Source organism: Gekko japonicus, unplaced genomic scaffold, assembly GCF_001447785.1.
Source record: "Gekko japonicus isolate JY-2015 unplaced genomic scaffold, Gekko_japonicus_V1.1 scaffold23, whole genome shotgun sequence".
NCBI classification, from domain to species: Eukaryota; Metazoa; Chordata; class Lepidosauria; order Squamata; family Gekkonidae; genus Gekko; species Gekko japonicus.
In genome coordinates, this window is record NW_015163094.1 from 1,094,848 (window position 1) to 1,114,838 (window position 19,991).

Here is a 19,991-nt window from a genome sequence, read left to right on the forward strand (position 1 = left end):
CTCCCTCACATATGTACCGAAGCCTTAATAGTAATTCCATAGACATCTTATCATGACCATATTTATGTACTTCCCATTTCCTAAAAATGAGAGATCGAAAGACAGTGCTTACATATTTTGATTTCCTTTGTGTGAAAAAACACTGGAGACTTACAGGGTGCGGTCAGACGGCGTGCTGAGAGTGCGTTAAACTGTTCTAACCAGATTATATTTGATCTGGATAATCGCTATCACACTTACCTCCCTTACCCCATCTCACCTCGCAGTTACGTCGCTCCCTGGTGTCTACACTACCGATGCGCGGGAGCATGTGTCGGCGGGTTCCCCCCCTCATTTTGCGCATGTGCATAAGTGCAGGGGGTGAAACTACCATGGCGCATGTGCAGAACCACCAGGGCAAATCAATCCAACCCCTCCAACAAAATGATGTATACAAAATCGGCACGTTGCAGCAATTTTGCTATGTTCATATTTAGGAATGGTTTGTACTATAGATTATGGGTGTGTACACAGTTTCATTTTTAAAAAATAACATCCTGATTATTTGTGACTATATCAGGAACAACCAACTGTAATTCCCCCCCCCCCCGATGGCTCTAAACAGCAATTGTTCTCCTGGACTAAGACCAACCAGAGATATTTATTGCCGAGTGGGGATTTGAACCTGTTTGGTCCTGTTATTTTAGCAATATGTCCAACTTTTCACTTTCAGGAAACTCTTTCTACATCAGCTCATCTGCTGATGAAATGCTGTACATCTGCCATGGAGCCCAGTGTGTGGAGGTGACTTCGTGGCATTACCTCAGGCTCAGGTGTTAACTGTGCATTGCTAGTATGGAAATGCTCAGTGTGGCTTGTCCCCCATTACCAGTCTTTATTTTAAGAAACTTCTCATTAAAATGAAAGCTTGACGGTCTACTAGTCAAAAAAGCCTTCCACTATCATGGATCTAAAAGTGAATATGGAAAATCCCATTCTCCCTATGTCAGAATTCCTTATTAATGGCAGTGCAATTAAAAAAAAAAGTCCAAACACAGAGATGAGATAGAAGGTTGAGTATACCTCTGTCACCCAGAATATTGTTGCCATAACCTTTTAGCCTCTATTTTGTTGGCATTAGTCTTTTTACTCCTTGGCAAGTGCACCTGTTCTGCCAAACTAGGAAAATTCTGGCCAGCTCTTGTCTGTCTACTATCCTTATACAGTGCTGAAGCACACTTCTGTCCTCATTATTTAGGGAAAAAGTAGAGCCACGACATTTTCTATTCCCTGCTTTTACAGCATAGATAATATTTACAAAACTCCCTTTATGGCACATGGATGCAGGCAACCCCTCTGCCCTCAATCCAATATCACCTCATGCACAGAACAGATTGTATGGCATTATCGGGATTTCACAAAAATGTGGCTGGAGTATAGAGTCAAGTGAATAGGTTTTATGTCATGCAAGTTAGCAGAGTAGAGCTGCCATGTCCCCTCTGGCTACTGGCAGAGGATGGGGGGTAGGCTTGCCAGATCCAGGTTGGAAAGCTTCTAGAGAGTTGGGGATGGAGCCTGGAAAGGATAGGAACCTCAGTGGAGCTCAGGGCCACAGAGTCTACCCTCCAAAGCATCCAACTTCTCTAGAGAAATTGATCTCTGTAGTCTGGAGATGAGCTGTAATTCTGGTGGATCCCCAGGTCCCACCTGGAGGCTGGCATCCCTAGTGCAAAGCATTTGACAACACTTTGTGACACAGAGTGTTGGACTGGATGGGCCTTTGGCCTGATCCAACATTGGCATCTCTTATGTTATTATGTTTATCATTTAATGCATTTTACCTAAAAAAAAAACTCAGGGCAATATATAGTTTTGTCCTCCTCCATATGATCCTCACAAAAGCTCTATGAGTTAGACTGAGCTGTGGGAGAATGATTGGTTATCCAACAAGCCACATGGGAGAATGGGGATTTGAAACCCAGGCTGTGGTCACACACACTGAATAATCCACTTTCAATCCACTTTCCAAATGGGTTTGCCAGTTCACACGGTAAAATCCAGTTGGAAAATACATTGAAAGTTGATTGAAAGTAGATTATTTAGTGAATGAATGAATTTATTGTAACAGCGATTAGCCAGCAATAGATTATTTAGTGTGTGACCACCCACGCCCCCTCTAAGCTGTGGACTCTTGCGAGCAAAAACTCTACTTTGTAAGCTGATGGCATTAAAGTTGTGAGCGAGCAATTTGGCTGCTGCATAAATTAGTTTGCTCTGGAGCCCGCCTTCCTAAGCTAAGACAAAAATGTGTGGGCCGGGGGGGCTAAAAAACTGTGAGCTAGCTCACACCAACTCAGCTTAGAGGAAACACTGGTGACCACAACCCCAGTCTTCTTTGTCCTAGTTCAATAGTCACCACTAAACCACCATTGATCTATGTTAGATTTATGATCTGTTTGGATAATATTTCAACCATATCAAGGAGTTCAAGGCCTGAACTCCATGGGTCATCAGGGCAGTTGCACACAAGTAACTAGACTGTTTATTTTAAGAAAGAATGATAAAGTTTATTTCAATATCAATTTCCAACACACTACTCTAAAATCATGCAGCAAAAAAATAAGAAAAACTAGCTCAACTAACACTCTTAGGGCTTGCATTAAACAGCACCAACCTTAAATTCCAAAGTCAACGGCCAGAGCACAGGCCTTGTCTCCAATGCCAGCGATTGCAATACAAGCAGATCATAGTTCAGGCCTTTATAAAGTCCATGAGGATCTCAGATAGTCTCTCTTCTTTTGGGCCCTAGCTGATTTATAGTTTTCAGCCCAGCAACATCAGGTAAGGATAATATCCAATCAGGACACATTCTCAGGAGATAAGTTTACCTTATTACCCTTTCCCCATCTCCCTCTACCCAACAGGCTGCAGGTTCTCCTGAGAAGCTAATCACCGCCACTTCCATCTCTGGCTTTGAAGATGATAAGGCCAAGAGACCAATTAGCAACACCTGCAAGATGTACTAGGCAGTTACTATTCATATTAACCCTTGAGAGGGAGGCTAGGGTTGTGGTCACACACACTAAACAATTCACTTTCCAACTGGATTTTGCCAGTTCACACAGTCAAATCCAGCTAGAAGGTGGATTCTTTGGTGTGTGTGACTGCAGCCTAGGGGTGCTTTGCCTCACAAACTGGTTATATCTTTTTAAAATTGTCATATTTTGTGTTTTGATTAATTAGATTTTGTGTGTATATGTAGAAAAAATGAATAAAACAAAAACTTCATGCTCATATGAAGAACACTGTTCTATGTACTTAATTTTGTTCCTTTCTACACTTCCCTAAAAACTACACATTAATACTTATTTTTAGCTGGAGGAGCACGTAGTAATGTGAAACAGAAGAAACACTTCAGGAACACATGTAGGAATAAGGTCCACTAAGCAGCCCTGTTTAGGACTGCTCTCTCAAAAGTCTCTTAATGCCAGATTCAACTTCAAAGCCGTTTGTCGGACTCCTGCAGATAGAACATTTTCGTTTTCAAATCTTTTCTGATAACAACAGTGAGAAAGAAAAGAGGAAGCCGTTTAGGGCTATTGGTAAAAATTATGTGCAATCTAGAGAATATTTCGTGGTGTTTTTTCTGGGGATCCGACTATGGAAGAACTTGAAAGCCTCGCCAGCTGGGGGAGGAGGGTGCCTCGAACAAGCAACTAGTTAGTCGTCAAGATTCCTCCTTGTTACTAATTCATCAGGTAGTACCTCCATCCGATGTATTTTGCTGGCTGATCGTGTCCCTGTTTACTAAGTAACTGCACCCGTCTTAAGCATGTTTCCTCGGAAGTTCTACTGATGAAGCTCCCTGTCGCCCACGGGATTTAAATTCCACTATGACAGGGGTCTTCGGCAGGGCAACGTGGGACACAATTTTGAAATCTTATTTCTGTCGTCTCGTCACCAAATTGCAGTTTCCATCGGAAGGAGCGTGCATTTAAGTTCCGCGGCTACGCGTTTTAAGTGTATATGGCTGTTTAGCAAGTCCTGAGCCAGCCATCAACTCCCATCCACAGACCTGGACTCGAACTTGGTCTTTCTGCGCCTGCTTCACACCAGCACGGCTCCCCACCATAACAGATCAGGAGAGCTTCGGTTCAGGAGGGGATCTCCAAAGCTGGAATAAAAATCATCGGGCGCTCCGAGACCTCGGTTTACCCTTACTGCCACAAACACAACACGGCTAGTCGTCTAGGATTTGCACATCTATCAGCTCCCTTACCCCTGCGGAGATCAGTGCCCCAAATACCGTGGAAATCACACTGGGTTAGAGTGCTAAAAGGGTATCGTCTCGGGTCCGTAAACAGCGTTTCCTCGCATTAATGAGGAGCGAATGATGGGTAGTGTGTCCCCATTTCTCACAGGGGAAATCCGTCTCAAAGGGGTTTCCTTTCGGGAAATGAGGCAGAACATTTTAATTCAACCTAAATACAGCGCTTAACTTTAGTACACTTTGTTTTTGCTGTAAAAGAGCTTTACAATAGGAGTCTACCTGCCTTAAGTCTCTCTAATAATGAACAACCCAACCTGGGAGCGACCAAAAAAAAAAAGAAAGAAAGAAAGCCAACGGCTATGTCTCCCCTCATTGGCAGGAGTCAAGGAAGGGGGGGGGGAACCTCCCGAAGAGCGCTACAAGTCAGAGTCAGTTAAAAATTGAACATTCCCACCGGCTTTCTGATTGGGTCTTTTCTCTGAGTACGTAACTTCACTTAAACCAATAAGGAGACTCCCCGCTCGTATTTTTAAAAAATCTTCGTGCTATAAATCGCTCCTTGCGCTTGGTGAACCCGAAGTAGTCCCTATAGTCTACTTTAACAAACTGCTTTTTCTCATTCGTGAGAGCTGGTTGTATCCAGCAGATGAAATTTAAAAAGGGTAGGAGTTGTTTGTCCTTAAAGGGGCCGCTGACTTGAGCACAGCTCGCAAAGTTTTATGTGGCGAATTTGGCGGAGGGATACTGAGTGATAGGACACGGACGTTCTTCTGTAACGTAGACAGAGCGGCGATTTGAATTAGTGAGTTGAGCGACTGCGCGCGCGGTTAGGAACTTGGTCAGCGCTGCCTAAGACGAGGGAACGGAATCCTGCATGCCCCAGGCTCGGCGGTCCGGTCCGTGAAGTGGCCGCGGGTACAGGTAAGGGACATCAGCATGTGTCGTGAGTTGCGAGTCGGGCACCTTGTTATTGCCGTAGGGCAGCGTTGGTGAACCTACAGCACGCGTGCCAAGCCCTCTCTGTGGGCACGCGCGCCGTCGCCCAGCACAGATCACCCCCCCCCCCGTGCCGCTTTTCTCTGCAGGCAGAAAAAGATATCTAGAGAGGCATGCCCCCCCGGCCCCCCCCCCCACCTTTCTCTGCCGGTGCACTGAAGCGCGCGAGCAGAGAAAGTTCTCCAGAGAGCCCCGGCCGCCGCCGCTGCTGAGGAGCGCCGGCAGAGAAAGTTCCCCGGAGGGCCGCCCCCGAGGCGCGCAGAGAAAGTCCTCCAGAGAGCCCTCCCCTCCCTGCTCGCCCCCCTGCCTGCCCCCCTGCTTTCTTGTTTCTCTCTCTCTTCCTCCCCCTTCCTTCCTCCCCATCTCTCTCTCACTCCCTCTTTCTTTCTCTCTTTCTTTCCCATTCTTTGCCATCTTCCCCTTCCACCCCATCTCTTTCCCCCTTTCTTTTCTTCTTTCCCAAAGTTTTTTGCCTTCTTTCCCTCCCTCCCTCTTTTCCTTCCTTCCTTGCTCCCCATCTCTCGCTCTCTCTTTCTGTCTCTCTCTTTCTCACTTTTATTTTCTCTCTCACTTTCTGTCTTTCTCGCCAGCTTGCCATACTTCCCCTGATGTCAGGGTGTGTGTGCAGAAAAGGGCAACTTGAATGATAAAAGGGGTGGAACACTCCCCATGAAGAAAGGTTAAAGCGCTTGGGGCCCTTTAGCTTGGAGAAACGAGGCCTGAAGGGCGACATGATTGAGGTTTATAAGATTATGCATGGGACAGAGCAGGCTGAGAAAGAGGTACTTTTCTCCCTTTCTCACAATACAAGAACTCATGGGCACTCAATGAAATTGCTGAGCAGTCAGGTTAGAATTGGCCACTGTGTGACACAGTGTTAGACTGGATGGGCCACTGGCCTGATCCAACATTGGCTTCTCTGATGTTCTTATGTGATGCTCTGTCTTCTTGGTGCTTGGGGGAGAAACAGTGGGAGGGCTTCTGGAGTCCTGGCCCCGCTGGTGGACCTCCTGGTGCCCCCTGGGTTTTGGGCCACTGTGTGACAGAGTGTTAGACTGGATTGGCCACTGGCCTGATCTAATGTTCTTATGAGAATAGGGCCAGGGCTTTCTCTGTAAATGTGTCTCTCTGCATGGTGTGAAGGTGGCTCTCCTCTTTTGAGCTCTTAAAACAGATGAAAATGCTCTCTTTTGGGGTTGGAAGATAAGGAATATTCCTTGTGAGTAGCAGTGATCTGGGATTGTCAGGGGGAACTTTGTATTGGCTGCTATCCATAGGAACCAACCTAGGCTCCTGCTAATGGGAAAATGAGAGCTTGTATGGATGATCGAGGTCTGCAGGCCTCCTGTGCATGGGAAATGTGCATGCATACAACAGCAAAAATCACATTAATTGTTCAAAAGCATGCCAAATGCAAACTGTTACCTTTCAATAAAAAGTTGTTTGTATCATTGAAAGCTCTGTTATTGTTTTTCTTTTAAGACAAAAGATGTTAATGTATGAGTTGCTTTTTCTAAACTAAAACCTCAGTATTCAGGTTAAATTGCCATGTAGGCACTTTGCGATACATAAGTGGGTTTTGGGTTGCAGTTTGGGCACTCGGTCTCTAAAAGGTTTGCCATCACTGGTATAGGAAGATCTGGTGGGCTTCTGCACAGAAGGGCAGTATGTCAGTGGGAGCAGCCAAGTTAGTCTGTGGCAGCAAAAATAAACAAGAGCCTTATGGCCCCTTGAAAACTTACTGGATTCTATTAGGAGTCCTCCTCATTAGCCTACCCAGGCAGGATAACTGGATGGTGAATGCGCTGAGTGGGGAGGGCTGTCGAAAGCCATAGTCTGGATTTCTGGGGAATAGAAAACACCACAAGGTTGCTTTGCGGGATGTTTCACTGGGTGGAAATTCCGGCGGGGACTCTGTTATCGGGTATGGTAGCATGGAAAGGTTCCAGCCAATGGAACGCGAATTCTCAGATCCGGTGTCTTTCTGGTAAAGGACTTCCCAAACGTGTGGATGCTTCTGTAGATGATGGTTAACTTGGGCTTTGAGCTAGAAGAGGAGGAGGAGGAGGAGATTGGATTTATACCCCGCCCTTCACTACCCAAAGATGTCTCAGAGTGCCTTACAAACTCCTTTCCCTTCCCCTCCCCACAACAGACACCCTGTGAGGTAGGTGGGGCTGAGAGAACTCTTGACAGAAACTGCTCTTTTTCAAGAACAGCTGTGCCAGAGTTACTGCTTGCCCAAGGTCATCTAGCCAGGTGCAAGTGGAGGAGTGGGGAATCAAACCCAGTTCTCCCAGATTAGAGTCCGCGCACTTAACCACTACACCAAACTGGCTCAGAAGGGAGACTGGATAAATGAGTTCGGAAACCTCAGTGATGTCACTTTCTCAATGTTGAAGTTATGTAGAAGTGGAATTCTGTGCATATCTAGGTAGAAAATAAGTTTCATTTGAACTCAGGCCTTGAGCGAATGTGCATAGAACTGCAGCTTGATTCTGTTCCACCCTGTGTTGATCTGTAAGAGTCATTTTAAATTTTGATGCTGTTGTGCATGGCTAACACTAATGCATGGGGGAAAGGAAGTGGCACCTGTTTTCTGGGTATAAGCTTTCATGTGCATCTTTCTCTCTGTGTGCAAACTGACCCGTGGGAGGAGAGGGGTCTGACTGCTAACAACCTCTTTGTAGTATTGGGTTAACAAGTGGCTTTAAAATGGTTCAGTTTGGGAATCCTATGGATTTCAGTCTTTTAAAATAGTGCTTAAAGTTGGGGTTTCTATATTCCAAAAGATTGTGACTTGTTAAATTGGCTTGAAGTATATATATTTTTTGTTAATTAAAATATTTGTACTGTACTTCTCTTTCTCATTCATGGTGGCTTACCAGTAGTAGTTAAAGCATATCATATCAGATTAAAACAAAATAAAACTTAACTTCCCCTGCTGTTCATATCCCATCAAAAGCCCTGTCAAACATGCTTTCCTGTTCTTACTGAAGATCTTTAACAAGAAGGCTCCCCACATCTCTTTGGGGAGCCGATTCCACAGAAAAGGGGCTGTTATGAAAAAGACCCAGACTGCTGATGCCAGGTGGGCCACCAGATGGCCGTGGTTGGCACCAATTCTCCCTCTCTAAGCTGTGGAGTCTTATGAGCAAAAATTGTACTTTGTGAGGTATTGGCTTTAGTCATGAGTGAGCGATTTGGCTATTGCATAAATTAGTTTGCTCTGGAGCCATCCCTTCTGAGCTAAGACAAAAACTTGTGAGTCAGAGGCTAAAAAACTGAGCTAGCTCACACTAACTCATCTTAAAGGGAATACCGGTTGGCATATGAGAACATATATGAGGAGGCAGTCCAGTTCATAGAGGGCTCTAAAGTCATAGCCAGCACTGTGACTTAAACTTGGAAACAAATCAGCAGCCAGTGTAGGTATTTCAAAGTGGGCAGTATATTGTCCCATCAATTAGCCCCTGGCAATAATTGGTCTGCCACATTCTGAACCAGCTGCAGTTCCTAGATTGTTTTCAAGGGCAGCCCAGTATAGATCACGTTACTGTAATCCAGCAGTGAGATTACAACATATGGATCCACATGGTCTGATTGACTGAGTCTAAGAAAAGAAAGAGCTGGTGACCCAGCTGTAGTTGATAAAAGGCATTCTCACAACCTGCTTTACAGACAGCATGGTTCGGTTCTTAAGCACCCTCACTCTTAACCTACTCTGCAATAGTCAGCTCCCCCCTATCCAAGAACAAATAAATTCAGTACCTGTAGAACAGTGGTTCCCAAGGTGGATGATACTGCCCCCTGGGGGGCAGTGTGATTACACAGATAGTGCCAAGAATTAGGGTGTTGCTGTAGGTGGCCCCTTCGACTGAGTTGTTCACTTACATGCGAGGGCACCATGCTGGCAAATGGTACTCCCAAGTTTGTGGGTATATTTTTGGCAAAAAGTATTTTTTTTAAATACAAACCTATATAAAAATATAATGTTACCTTTTTTGCAGAATTGCTGCAGTAAAATGAAAGAAAAATAATAACAATATTAAAAGGAGGCACACACTGGCAGTGTGTCCTTTAAATTAAACCATTATTCCTCCTCCTCATTATTATTGTTGTTGCTGTCTTTCAGGACCTTTATACCATTTACTTGTCAAACATTCAGTGTATTATCCAGTATCAATATATAGTTTTTTGTATTTTCACACATAGAAATGCATATTCCCAAGCAAGCATTATTCTGTGGGTGAATGAATTTTATAACTTTTAACCAGGTAGCAATTTCATACATTGGTTTTCCTGAAAATATACCAACCCCCCTATATTTCTATGTACATAGAGTAATTTGTCCTCTGATTACTGCTATTTTGAATAATACTTTTTATAGGGTAGAGTAAGGGCCACTGGGGATGAGTTTATGGAACCAAGGAGGCAGTGTTTTGAAAAAGTTTGGGAATCACTGCTTTAGAACATTAGCCTTCCTGGTGGGCATTATCTTTCATCTGAATTCAGGTTCAGCCTGTCCTGCCTTGGCCACCTAACCATACTTCTAAAGCACTGGTTTATTCAAAATATTTATATTTTGCATTAATATTTATTTTATTTATGTTTATAGTCCGCCTTTCTCACAGGGTCTCAAGGCAGATGCACAGTGAAGTCAAGAGGGTCAGCAAAGCAGTAAAGTTGTAAATAAATTAATATTCTGAAATGGGTTACAGAAATGTACGTTTATATACGAGTTTTTGTGAATATATTGCATCTTCAAAAAGTTATAACCCTTGGTGTATTGTCTAATAGATTTTCCGTGGTGAAGAGATGATGTGTTCAGATCTTAACTCTGATCTTTCCTCACAGGTAATATCTCCAAATGCAAAGATGCCACTTTTTGGAAAAGTTGTTGTTATTAAAAGAAATGGGACTGATGGAACTCATTTTCCACTGACTGTAAATTCTTGTACTTTTGGAAGGTAAGATTTATTGGTGTTAGGAATATAATTTGCTATGCTTGGCATTTCATTGAAGTTTTTTACCTTTTGTGAACAGCAGAAGTTCAGAGCAGCCCCATACCCAGAAAATTTCGTTGGGGGCCCCCAAGGGGGCAGTTCAGTACTGGGGAACTGACTACATCACAGGGTTGTTAGGGAAATATAGAGGAGGAGAGACATGTCTAGGTAAGAGTTGACAGGTAAAAAACACCTGGGAAAGTTGTGAAATAATAAAGAAAGGTCATGATTTGTGTCTGGGAGTTGTATTCTATCTGAAGTGCTGTGCATTGCTCCAGAATCAAAGCCTACCCCCAGAAGATCCTAGATGTCTGGCAAGCGTTACTGAAGGAGCTGGGAGAGCCCCTCAAAGTTTTGCAAATGCAACCTGGTTCAGTTGGCTAGCTAACAGCAGCAAGACAATAACCCCCTGAGCAGCCCCTTACCCCTGGTGCCAAAGGGCTATTCTCCTCACATCTCTTTCCTACACCCCTCTCCACCTTTGCAGGCAATCCAAGAGGAGAGCAAAGACAGCTCACGAAGCGGCTGAGGTGTTACAGTCGCACTGGCAACAAGCCAAGCGTGGGCTTAGATGTGCTTCCCTTCCCCAACAAGCCAGTCGGGCAGTCATAGGCACCCCTGTGTGTATGGGCCTGGTTCAGAGAAGTGTGAGCAACAAATTCTCAAGCACTTACCTAACCCACATCCTTTCACAAGTCCAGTTTTTCACAATGATGAACACTGGTGTTTCTTGCAAGCTGGCAGGAAAGCAACTTCATAATTGTTACATGTGTCTTCTAAATTTAATCCTTAAGTTTGTAACCCTTTGTAGGTTTTAGATTTTTGAGGGATGCAGGTATTGCTTCTACAAACGGAGATAGTAGCTGTCACATGTTATTATTATTAGGAAGGGTATTAGGGATTATTAGGAAGGGTATTGAAACCAGATCAGCCAATATCATAATGCCCCTATATAAATCAATGGTGCGACCTCATTTGGAATACTGTGTGCAATTCTGGTCGCCACACCTTAAAAAGGATATTATAGCTTTGGAAAAAGTGCAGAAAAGGGCAACTCGAATGATAAAAGGGTTGGAACACTTTCCCTATGAGGAAAGGTTAAGGCATGTAGGGCTCTTTAGCTTGGAGAAACGACGACTGAGGGGTGACATGATTGAGGTTTATAAGACTATGCATGGGAAAGAGCAGGTAGAGAAAGAGGTACTTTTCTCCCTTTCTCACAATACAAGAACTCGTGGGCACTCCATGAAATTGCTGAGCGGTCGGGTTAGAACGGATAAAAGGAAGTACTTCTTCACCCAAAGAGTGATTAACACTTGGAATTCACTGCCACAGGAAGTGGTGGCGGCTACAAGCATGGACGGCTTCAAAAGGGAATTAGATAAGCATATGGAGCAGAGGTCCATCAGTGGCTATTAGCCACAAGGTATAGATAGGGACTCTGGGGCAAGTGATGCTTTGTCATCTTGGTGCTTGGGGGGGTCAACAGTGGGAGGGCTTCTAATGTCCTGGCCCCACTGGTGGACCTCCTGATGGCACTGGTATTTCTGGCCACTGTGTGACACAAGAGTGTTGGACTGGATGGGCCTTTGGCCTGATCCAACATTGGCATCTCTTATGTTCTTATGTTACTATCAAGAGATAGTAACTCTCAAATGTCGAGAGCCCATGTAAAAGATGTTTGTGATTGAATTAAAATCCCGGTGAACTCGTGAGGCTGAGGTATACTAGTTACACTATATTCAGAAATTGTAGAAGAAATATAATTTATGATGTCGCTTGAGTTTCTATGGCATTTGTTTATTTCACAGCATGCAATTATTCATTGCTTGCCTATCTCACTGAGATTCAAGGCAGATCACACAATATAAACTATAGTATATAATCAGACAGTATAAGACATCCAAAAACAATGCAATAAGGCTAGGGTTACAAAGTTAGAAAAAGAATCCAAAAAGAAAAGGCTATTATACATGAAATATAGAGAATGCAGAAAATTGAAACAGAAAAGTAGAAGGCAATGCAATAAGAGCAGGATAAACCATACTGTGAGCATTACAGTAGACTACGATCCTTTTCTTTTTATAAAGTGTTCTCCTGAATCATACCTATATAGTGCAGTTCTGTTCCCTTTCTAAGAATGCCCTCCTGTTTTACACAGCCTGTAAAATAATAGAAGTGTGGAAGCCTTCTTGGCCTCCTGAGACACAACAGAGAAAGCAGGTGTACAGGGCACTTAAAACCATTTGTGTGGTGGCACTTTCAGGAGGATTTACTCAAATGAGTGCAGCTGTCATGGCAGAGCATAGCAGAAGAGGCAGTCCTGCAGTTAAGTGACTCCAAGTCCATGCAGGAGTTTGTAGATGATAACCAATACTTTGTATTAAGCTAAGTAATTTGCTGTTGTCTTTGCTAAGCATGTGTAGGAAATGCTGGTAGTTGAGAATTGTTTTCAGCTAAAGAACTGTATGTAAGTAAGCACTGACCTACCTGTGAAATCCCCCCATCTCACTCCCCACCCCCTCTAAAGATGCCACTTTTTTGGAGAGGCTCATTGTTGTTATAGGAGGATCTTGGAGATCCAGGTTCAAGTCTCCACTCTTGTTGGGTGACCTAGGGGCAGTCACAAACACTCAGTTTAACAACTTCAGAGGGTTGTTGTGAGAACAGAATGGGGAAGACGAGAACATTGTAAACTACTTTGGGTGCATTTGGAAGAAAGATGGGGTAATTTTTTTAAAAAAAATTGAAATAATTTTTGCTGCATGCCAATTAAGTGACTAAGTACCTAACATATTTGTCCCTCAGATCTGTGCATAACTAGCGAGCTTGAACTGGAAAGCTTATCAAGAGCAATTAGTGAGAAAGAGAATGTTGGTTTTATGTTTTCGATGCTGTAAGCAGATAGTCTGGATATGGCTTGCTTCTTTTCTCCAGGGTCGGGGACAAAGGGTGGTGCTAGGGGAACAGCAGTCCAGGAGACATCCGCTTGAATGCAGTGTGCCTCAGGGGGTGGTGCTTTCCCCGCTGTTATTTAACATCTACATGTGCCCCCTTGCCCAGATTGCCCGGTTTGGGCTGGGATGTCACAAGTACGCTGATGACACCCAGCTCTATCTGATGTTGGGTGGCCGCTCAGACTCCAGCCTGGAAGATCTGGACCGGGCATTGCAAGCCGAGGCTAGTTGGCTTAGACTGAGCCAGCTGAAACTAAACCCGACGAAGACAGAGATCCTGTGCCCGAGTCGAGGTGGTCTGGGGATGGGGATCCCACTCCCAGCCTTTGACGGGGCACCTCTGGTTTCAGCGCTGGAGGAGAGGAGTTTGGGAGTGCTCCTGGATTCCTCCTTAACTATGGAGGTCCAGGTGGCAGCCACTGCTAAATCGGCCTTTTACCATCTTCGGCTGATTCGGCAGTTGGTCCCCTTGCTCGACCACGACGACTTGGCTACAGTGATCCATGCAATGGTCACCTTGAGATTAGATTACCGTAGCGTTCTTTACATGGGGCTGCCCTTGTTGCAAATTCGGAAATTGCAGCTCGTGCAGAATGCCGCGGCCGGGCTGTTGATGAACCTCCCTAGATGGGAGCCCATGTGCCTCCCTGAAGGAAATCAAGTTTACAAACTGAGACAAGGCTAATATTCTGATGAAAGCAATTGGTTCCTTTTATTTCCTAACTCTAGTTCACATACATACGTAAAAACAGATACACACACACACACACACAAGCAAGTTCCTCAGTTGTTACAGAAATAGCAAATAGTTATATTTAAGCTAAAGGTATGGGGAAAGGAATAGCATATACTTATCTGATCAGAGGCTTGATCTTCCCAACGAAGAACAGGTGAAATAAACAGGCTAACTAGGACTCTATACTATTGGTTATTTAATAATGACGTGCCTAAGTATGAGGAGGGGGCAATGTGAAATCTAAACCTTTAACTCAAGAGGGGCATCTGGTCCAAAGGGGTGAAGAGGGTGCCCAGGCAACCTTTGATGTGCATAGCGATGTGACTTGGTCTCCTGCCATAAAACAACCATAAAACAGGAAACTGTCTTTTTGGATGCAAACCAGATACCAGGGTTACGTGTTTACCAAAAGTTCATCAATGGTGGATATACCCATGCCAGTTGTTGTTTTGTGGGCTGCTAGCAATGGCGATTGCTTCTTCTTGTCTGTGTGTCAGCCTCCATTTGCATAAACAGCACGTCAGGAGCTTTGCAGGACACAGCATTTCAAAGCAAGCAGCGTCTTCCCAAGCCATAGGAACTCACCACCACTCTAAGCTGAGTTATTGTGAGCTAGCTCACAGTTTTTTAGCCTCCGGCTCACACATTTTTCTCTTAGCTCAGGAAGGAGGGCTCCAGAGCAAACTCATTTATGCAGTAGCCAAATCGCTCGCTCACCGCTTTAATGCCAGTAGCTCACAAAGTAGAATTTTTGCTCACAGGACTCCGCAGCTTAGAGGGAACATTGCTTCAAGGTGCTGTTACTTACCCTATATGGCCACGGTCCGACATACCTGAGGGACCGCCTTTCCCCATATATACTCTAGAGAGCACTGCGGTGGGGGTCACAACATCATTTAATCACTCCAGGCCCTAAGGATGCCAGGCTCACTGCTACTAGGGCCAGGTCCTTTTCAGTGGCGACTCCTACCTGGTGGAATGAGCTCCCGGAGAAGATCAGGGCCCTGCGGGACCTTGTACAGTTCCACAGGGCCTGCAAGACGGAGCTCTTCCACTGGGCTTTCAACTAGGAGCCGCCCACCACTACCACCAACTAGTATTATCATCAACATTGTGATAATAGGTTGGCCCTTCATTGAGATCGAGTCACAGCTTTGCGGGTGGCCGGTATACTGCTGGACCGGGTTTTTAGTATTACAACTTATAGTACGCCATCTCTAACTGAATGACCATTATTGCGAGCACTTTAATTGTGTACTGTATGATTGTTTTATTCTTGTTTTATATGACTAGGCACATGTTGCTGCTAACTGTGAGCCGCCCTGAACCCATTCGCGGGGAGGGCGGGATATAAATCTAACTAAAAATAATAATAATCACAGCATATTTTGAGTTGGATCCAGCAGTAATTTTCTGCCAGTGTGTGTGAGTTTTGCCAGTTCTACCATCCTCCCAAGTTGCCCCAGTGGCATTCTTGATGGTTTCCTAATCACGAAGGCCAACATTTTAGGCTGTAGCAAAAGTGGGAAGGCAGGACAGGAATGTTCAATTCTGCTGATATGTCTTTACTTAGTGACAAATTATCACTGCATCTAACCCTTTAAGAGTTTTGCTTGTATAATCTGCAAATATAATTCTGAAGTCATGTGTTTATATTTAAAGGAAAAAAGAATGTGACATTCGAATCCAGTTACCTCAAGTTTCCAAAGAACACTGTAAAATTGAAGTCAATGAGAATAAAGAGGTATGAATTCATTTTATTTACTTTATTTATAGCCCACTTTTGTCACTGAACTCAAGGTGTATTCCAAAATATTTAGCGAAATATTTAATGTATATTACATATAAAATATTAAATGATGCAATCAGACAGCATAAGAAGTTCAATAAACAATGCAATAGGACAGAACTTTGATAAATTTTCTTAAGCTCTAGGAGCCCACCAATACTAATTTTTAAGCCTTATATTTTAATGACAGTATTTTTTTATTGCTGCCATGGTCTCTCTTAATTTTGTTCAAGCTATGACAAAACTGCTATAGTATATAAATATGGGAATAACCTTGTTTGTCATCACAACAAAGACCTAACTTCTCATCTTCTCATGATTTTGTTACTGCGTTAGGAAGAATTAGAGCTGATGGAGAAAGCAGCTGTTACTTAATCTACTACCACTGAATGTTGTAAAGTTAATATACAAATAAGCAATGATAAGAGATAAGAACTTTATGCACATGAATGTTTCTGTTTTAGGCAAAATGTTTTGTGGTGAAATGATAGATAAGCTTGGACTTTCATTGAATTGCCAAGAGACAGTATAGTAAAATCATTGCTGAAAATACCATGTGGCATGGCAATTTGGTGCCTGGGATTTGTTGAGCCCTGCTATAGGACTAGGTTTATAAAATTAGAAAATAATGCAGAGGAAAAACAGTATGACATGAACTATGCTGAAAATAGAATTACAGAAATAAATATCAGGTAATTTATACAATCAACAATGGAATAGACAATAAGCTTATTCTCTTTATAAATGCATCCTTGTTATCTGTTCCTTTATACTATAGCCCTGTTCCCTGCTCTTCCAAACTGTTTTATGCTGTCTCTGAAATGATAGAAGTGACCTGACCTCATGCAGACCATTCCACAAAGTGGGAATCCAGCGCAAAATGCACATCTATGTCTATCTTACCCATTTGCAGGGTGGCACCTTCAGTGGACTTTGCTCAGATGAGCAAAGCTGTCAGAGTTGGTCCTGCAGATATGTGGCCGGGGGGAAGGGGGTTAGTTTTTGATTTATCTGCCTTCTAACAGTTCTTATTAATTGACTGTGGTGCATATTTTTTATCCATTTTAGGCAGTATTGATTAACTTAAGTACTGTGAATCCTACACAACTGAATGGGAGTAACTTTCAGCAACCTATATACTTAAAACATGGAGATGTACTGACTATTATTGATCGTTCTTTCAGGTAGGTAACATTGATATAAACCACTATGGGTCTTTATATGAAAGAAACTTTCCCATTACATTATCTGAGTTGTCTTATGCCAGGGCTCTCCTGGGTGCTACTGGGTTCCCTTCCCCCATTTTCACTGTGTTCATGCCCTCATGATCCAGTCTTTCTCAGTAAGAAAAAAATGTGAACTATTTTAAAGGAGGAATAACAATAAGGCTGAGAGTGTAGACAAACAAACAACCCTCAGTCTGTGTCAGGATGCCTTCTTATGTTCTTGACCAGCACATGAAGCTACTTATTTACAAAAGCTTGCAATGCCCAGCCATTTCAATGCCCCTGGGTCCTGGGCTCAGAACACTGAGCATGAGATTTCTGTAATGAATGTCAGTAAATCAAAAGTAGGTTTGCAGCTTACAGATACACACCTGAACAGCATACTGAAGATTGCTACAGCACAGACATTTTGATGCAGTAATTCAGAGCAAAAGGTGTCAGTTATTAGACTGTTAAATAGACAAAATATTGCAAGAGTGCTAGTGTTTTAAGCATGTTTTATTTAAAGTTTAATTTTTTAAATTTGTGTTTGTTTGTGTCCGTTATAAAGTTTATATCTCTGCTACCTGGCATTACATTCTATGACACGTGGCCCAGCACAACAAGGTCTCATTTATGTCAGATCCAGCCCTCTGATGAGTTCGACATCCCTGCTTTAGCTGGTGGTGCTATGGAAGGGACCAATAAATAATAATAAAGCAACTTGACTGTATAAATAAGCAACACACCAAATATTGAGAATTAAGTTGAATTTTGAAAGGGTTATAAGATACTTGGGTTGATTGATTTAGCTGTCTTTCAATAAATTTCTCTCCCAGTTTTTTATCACTAAGCAAATATTGATATCAGGTAAGAATCAAGTGGCATTTAATATAGAACAAACACTTGTGGAGTTGGAATCGAGTGAAAAAAATTATATGACTTGGACACTCAAATGTCTTTATATTGCAACAATTTTGTTTTGCTATTCTAAATGTAGGATGACCCAAGCTTTCCTTCCTGTGTTTTAACAGGTTTGAATATCCACCGGCACCACCTGCAAGGAAAAAGATTTCCACTTCCAGATCTGAAGAAAAGGAAACTTTGCAGGTGATTCCATGTTAATAATTATTGCTTTGACACCTTGTTGAATTGAAGGAGATCATCTTGTGAAATAAGACATCGTAACAGTGGCAATTGCATATTTGTTAACCAATTATTCTCAATATTTAGCTTGATTTAGAAGCAAAAATACATTTAACTTCATGCTCGACTTCAAAGAAGGAAAGAAACAACGCAAAACTTAAACAGTGTTCTGCTTTTCCAGTACGTGATGTGAAGGATACTCTGGTCACTGATTAAGCAAGGGCTGCAGTTCAAGTAAAAAAGAAGTTAGAATTTCTTCCTGCAGAAGTGTCTATATATCTAATTCTCAACAGTCCCCTCTGCATATTTCCGCAGATAGGGGGCACATTTTCCCCCAACAGGTTTTTTTATATACTCAGGGGACTTCCTGGGTCTGCAGAAAAATCCAAAAGGGGGGGGAACCCCTCAGGGAGAGTTGAATTCCCTCCAATACATTTTGAAATGACCTCCGCAGGGATCTACTCCAGGCCCCACTGCATCAGCAGTGAGAGATAGACAGAGTGAGTGATAGAGAGGGCAGGAAGCTAAAGCAGGACTGGAGTGCTTGGATTGGGAAGGATTCCTCCTGTAGTATGAATAGCTACATAGCAGGGGGTTTGGAGCCAGAACTGGAACTAGGCCCACTCCAGTTTGGGAAATTCCTGGAGATTCTGTGGTGAAGTCTGAGGAGTGCAGAGATTGGGGAGGGGAGAGGCCTCAGCTGGATATAATGCCAGAGTCGACCCATTTTCTCCTGGGGGACAGATCTCTTGGTTTCAGTTGTAATTCTGGGGGGTCTCCAGGCTCCACCTGGAGGTTGGCAAGCCTAGGCCTAGCAGCACCCTGTGTGTGACTTGATACCACCTGACTTGCATGATTCAACTAGGCCTGGCTGTTTACTACTGCTCAACAGCAGCCACCCTATGAAAGTCAGTGTAGTATAACGGTCAGAGCTTCAAAGTAAGGCTTGTGAGACCCAGGTTTAGATCCCCATCTTGCTGTGGAAACTCACTGGGTGATTTTGGACCAGTCACATACTTTCAGCCTAATCTACCTCATAGGGTTGTTGTGTGGATAAAAAGGAGAGAATATTTATTTATTTATTCTGGGATTTATATCCCGCCCTACCCGTACGGCTCAGGGCGGCAAACAAGCGGCAAGCGCCGAGAGTAAAACACGTTACGTTAATACATCAATTAAAATGGTGCTCTACAGTTCAAATTTAAGAAAGTTCAAGATGATGTAAACTGCTTTAGTCCCCACTGTGGAGAATGACCATAGGTTTCGTCAGTAGAGGCTGCAGGGGGAAAGGAGATGGAAAGCTGAAGGCAGAGGGATAGATGAAGGTAGGTTGGCTGTTGGGTGGGAAGGAGAGGGAGCCCAGGAGAGTGACAGGGGCAGAAAGAATAAGGGGATTGGGGCAGAAAGGAAATGACAGGCATGGAGGGGGGAGAGAGAGAATAAGAAAAGGGGTAGCAGGAAGGAGAAACAGTGTATGATAAGTAGGGAGGAGAAAAAGCAGAGGTGGTGGGGATGGGATAGCTGCTCCTGCAAGTTTCTTGTTCTGTACAATTGTGGCAATTTATTCCATGCACATAATGTCAGTATTCACTGAATCATTGTTAATGGTAGTGTGCCCTTCTCAGAAGTATTTACTATGGATGTATACTTGGCACAGACTTTTTACTGGGATGTTCATCTCTAAGATATTTGTAGAACTTAATTAGGTTTGAAAATTGTTAGCACTCTAGGGAAAATTTTTGTTGTGGATAGTACACTGAAATGGAGGCTTCAGTTATTCCAAAGAGGAACTGATGGACACTTGTTTTGTAAAAATATTTTTATAACTCTTTAACAAGACAGAATTTCAAAACCTGTGTTAAATGCTCTGATATAATGCTGTTTACATTTACAGGTTCTTCATGTTC

At 43.3% G+C, this 19,991-nt stretch overlaps 1 protein-coding gene across 1 annotated transcript in view; it reads left to right on the forward strand.

Annotated features, from left to right (window-relative positions):
• The first annotated feature begins 690 nt into the window (after positions 1-690).
• Positions 691-19,991, forward strand: part of MKI67 (marker of proliferation Ki-67) — a 50,931-nt gene continuing 31,630 nt past the window's right edge. Inside the window, exons 1-5 of the mRNA XM_015406539.1 lie at positions 691-783; positions 10,046-10,215; positions 15,607-15,688; positions 16,802-16,917; positions 17,973-18,058. Coding sequence (XP_015262025.1) covers positions 691-783; positions 10,046-10,215; positions 15,607-15,688; positions 16,802-16,917; positions 17,973-18,058 — 547 coding nt within the window. The remainder of the gene's footprint in view (positions 784-10,045; positions 10,216-15,606; positions 15,689-16,801; positions 16,918-17,972; positions 18,059-19,991) is intronic.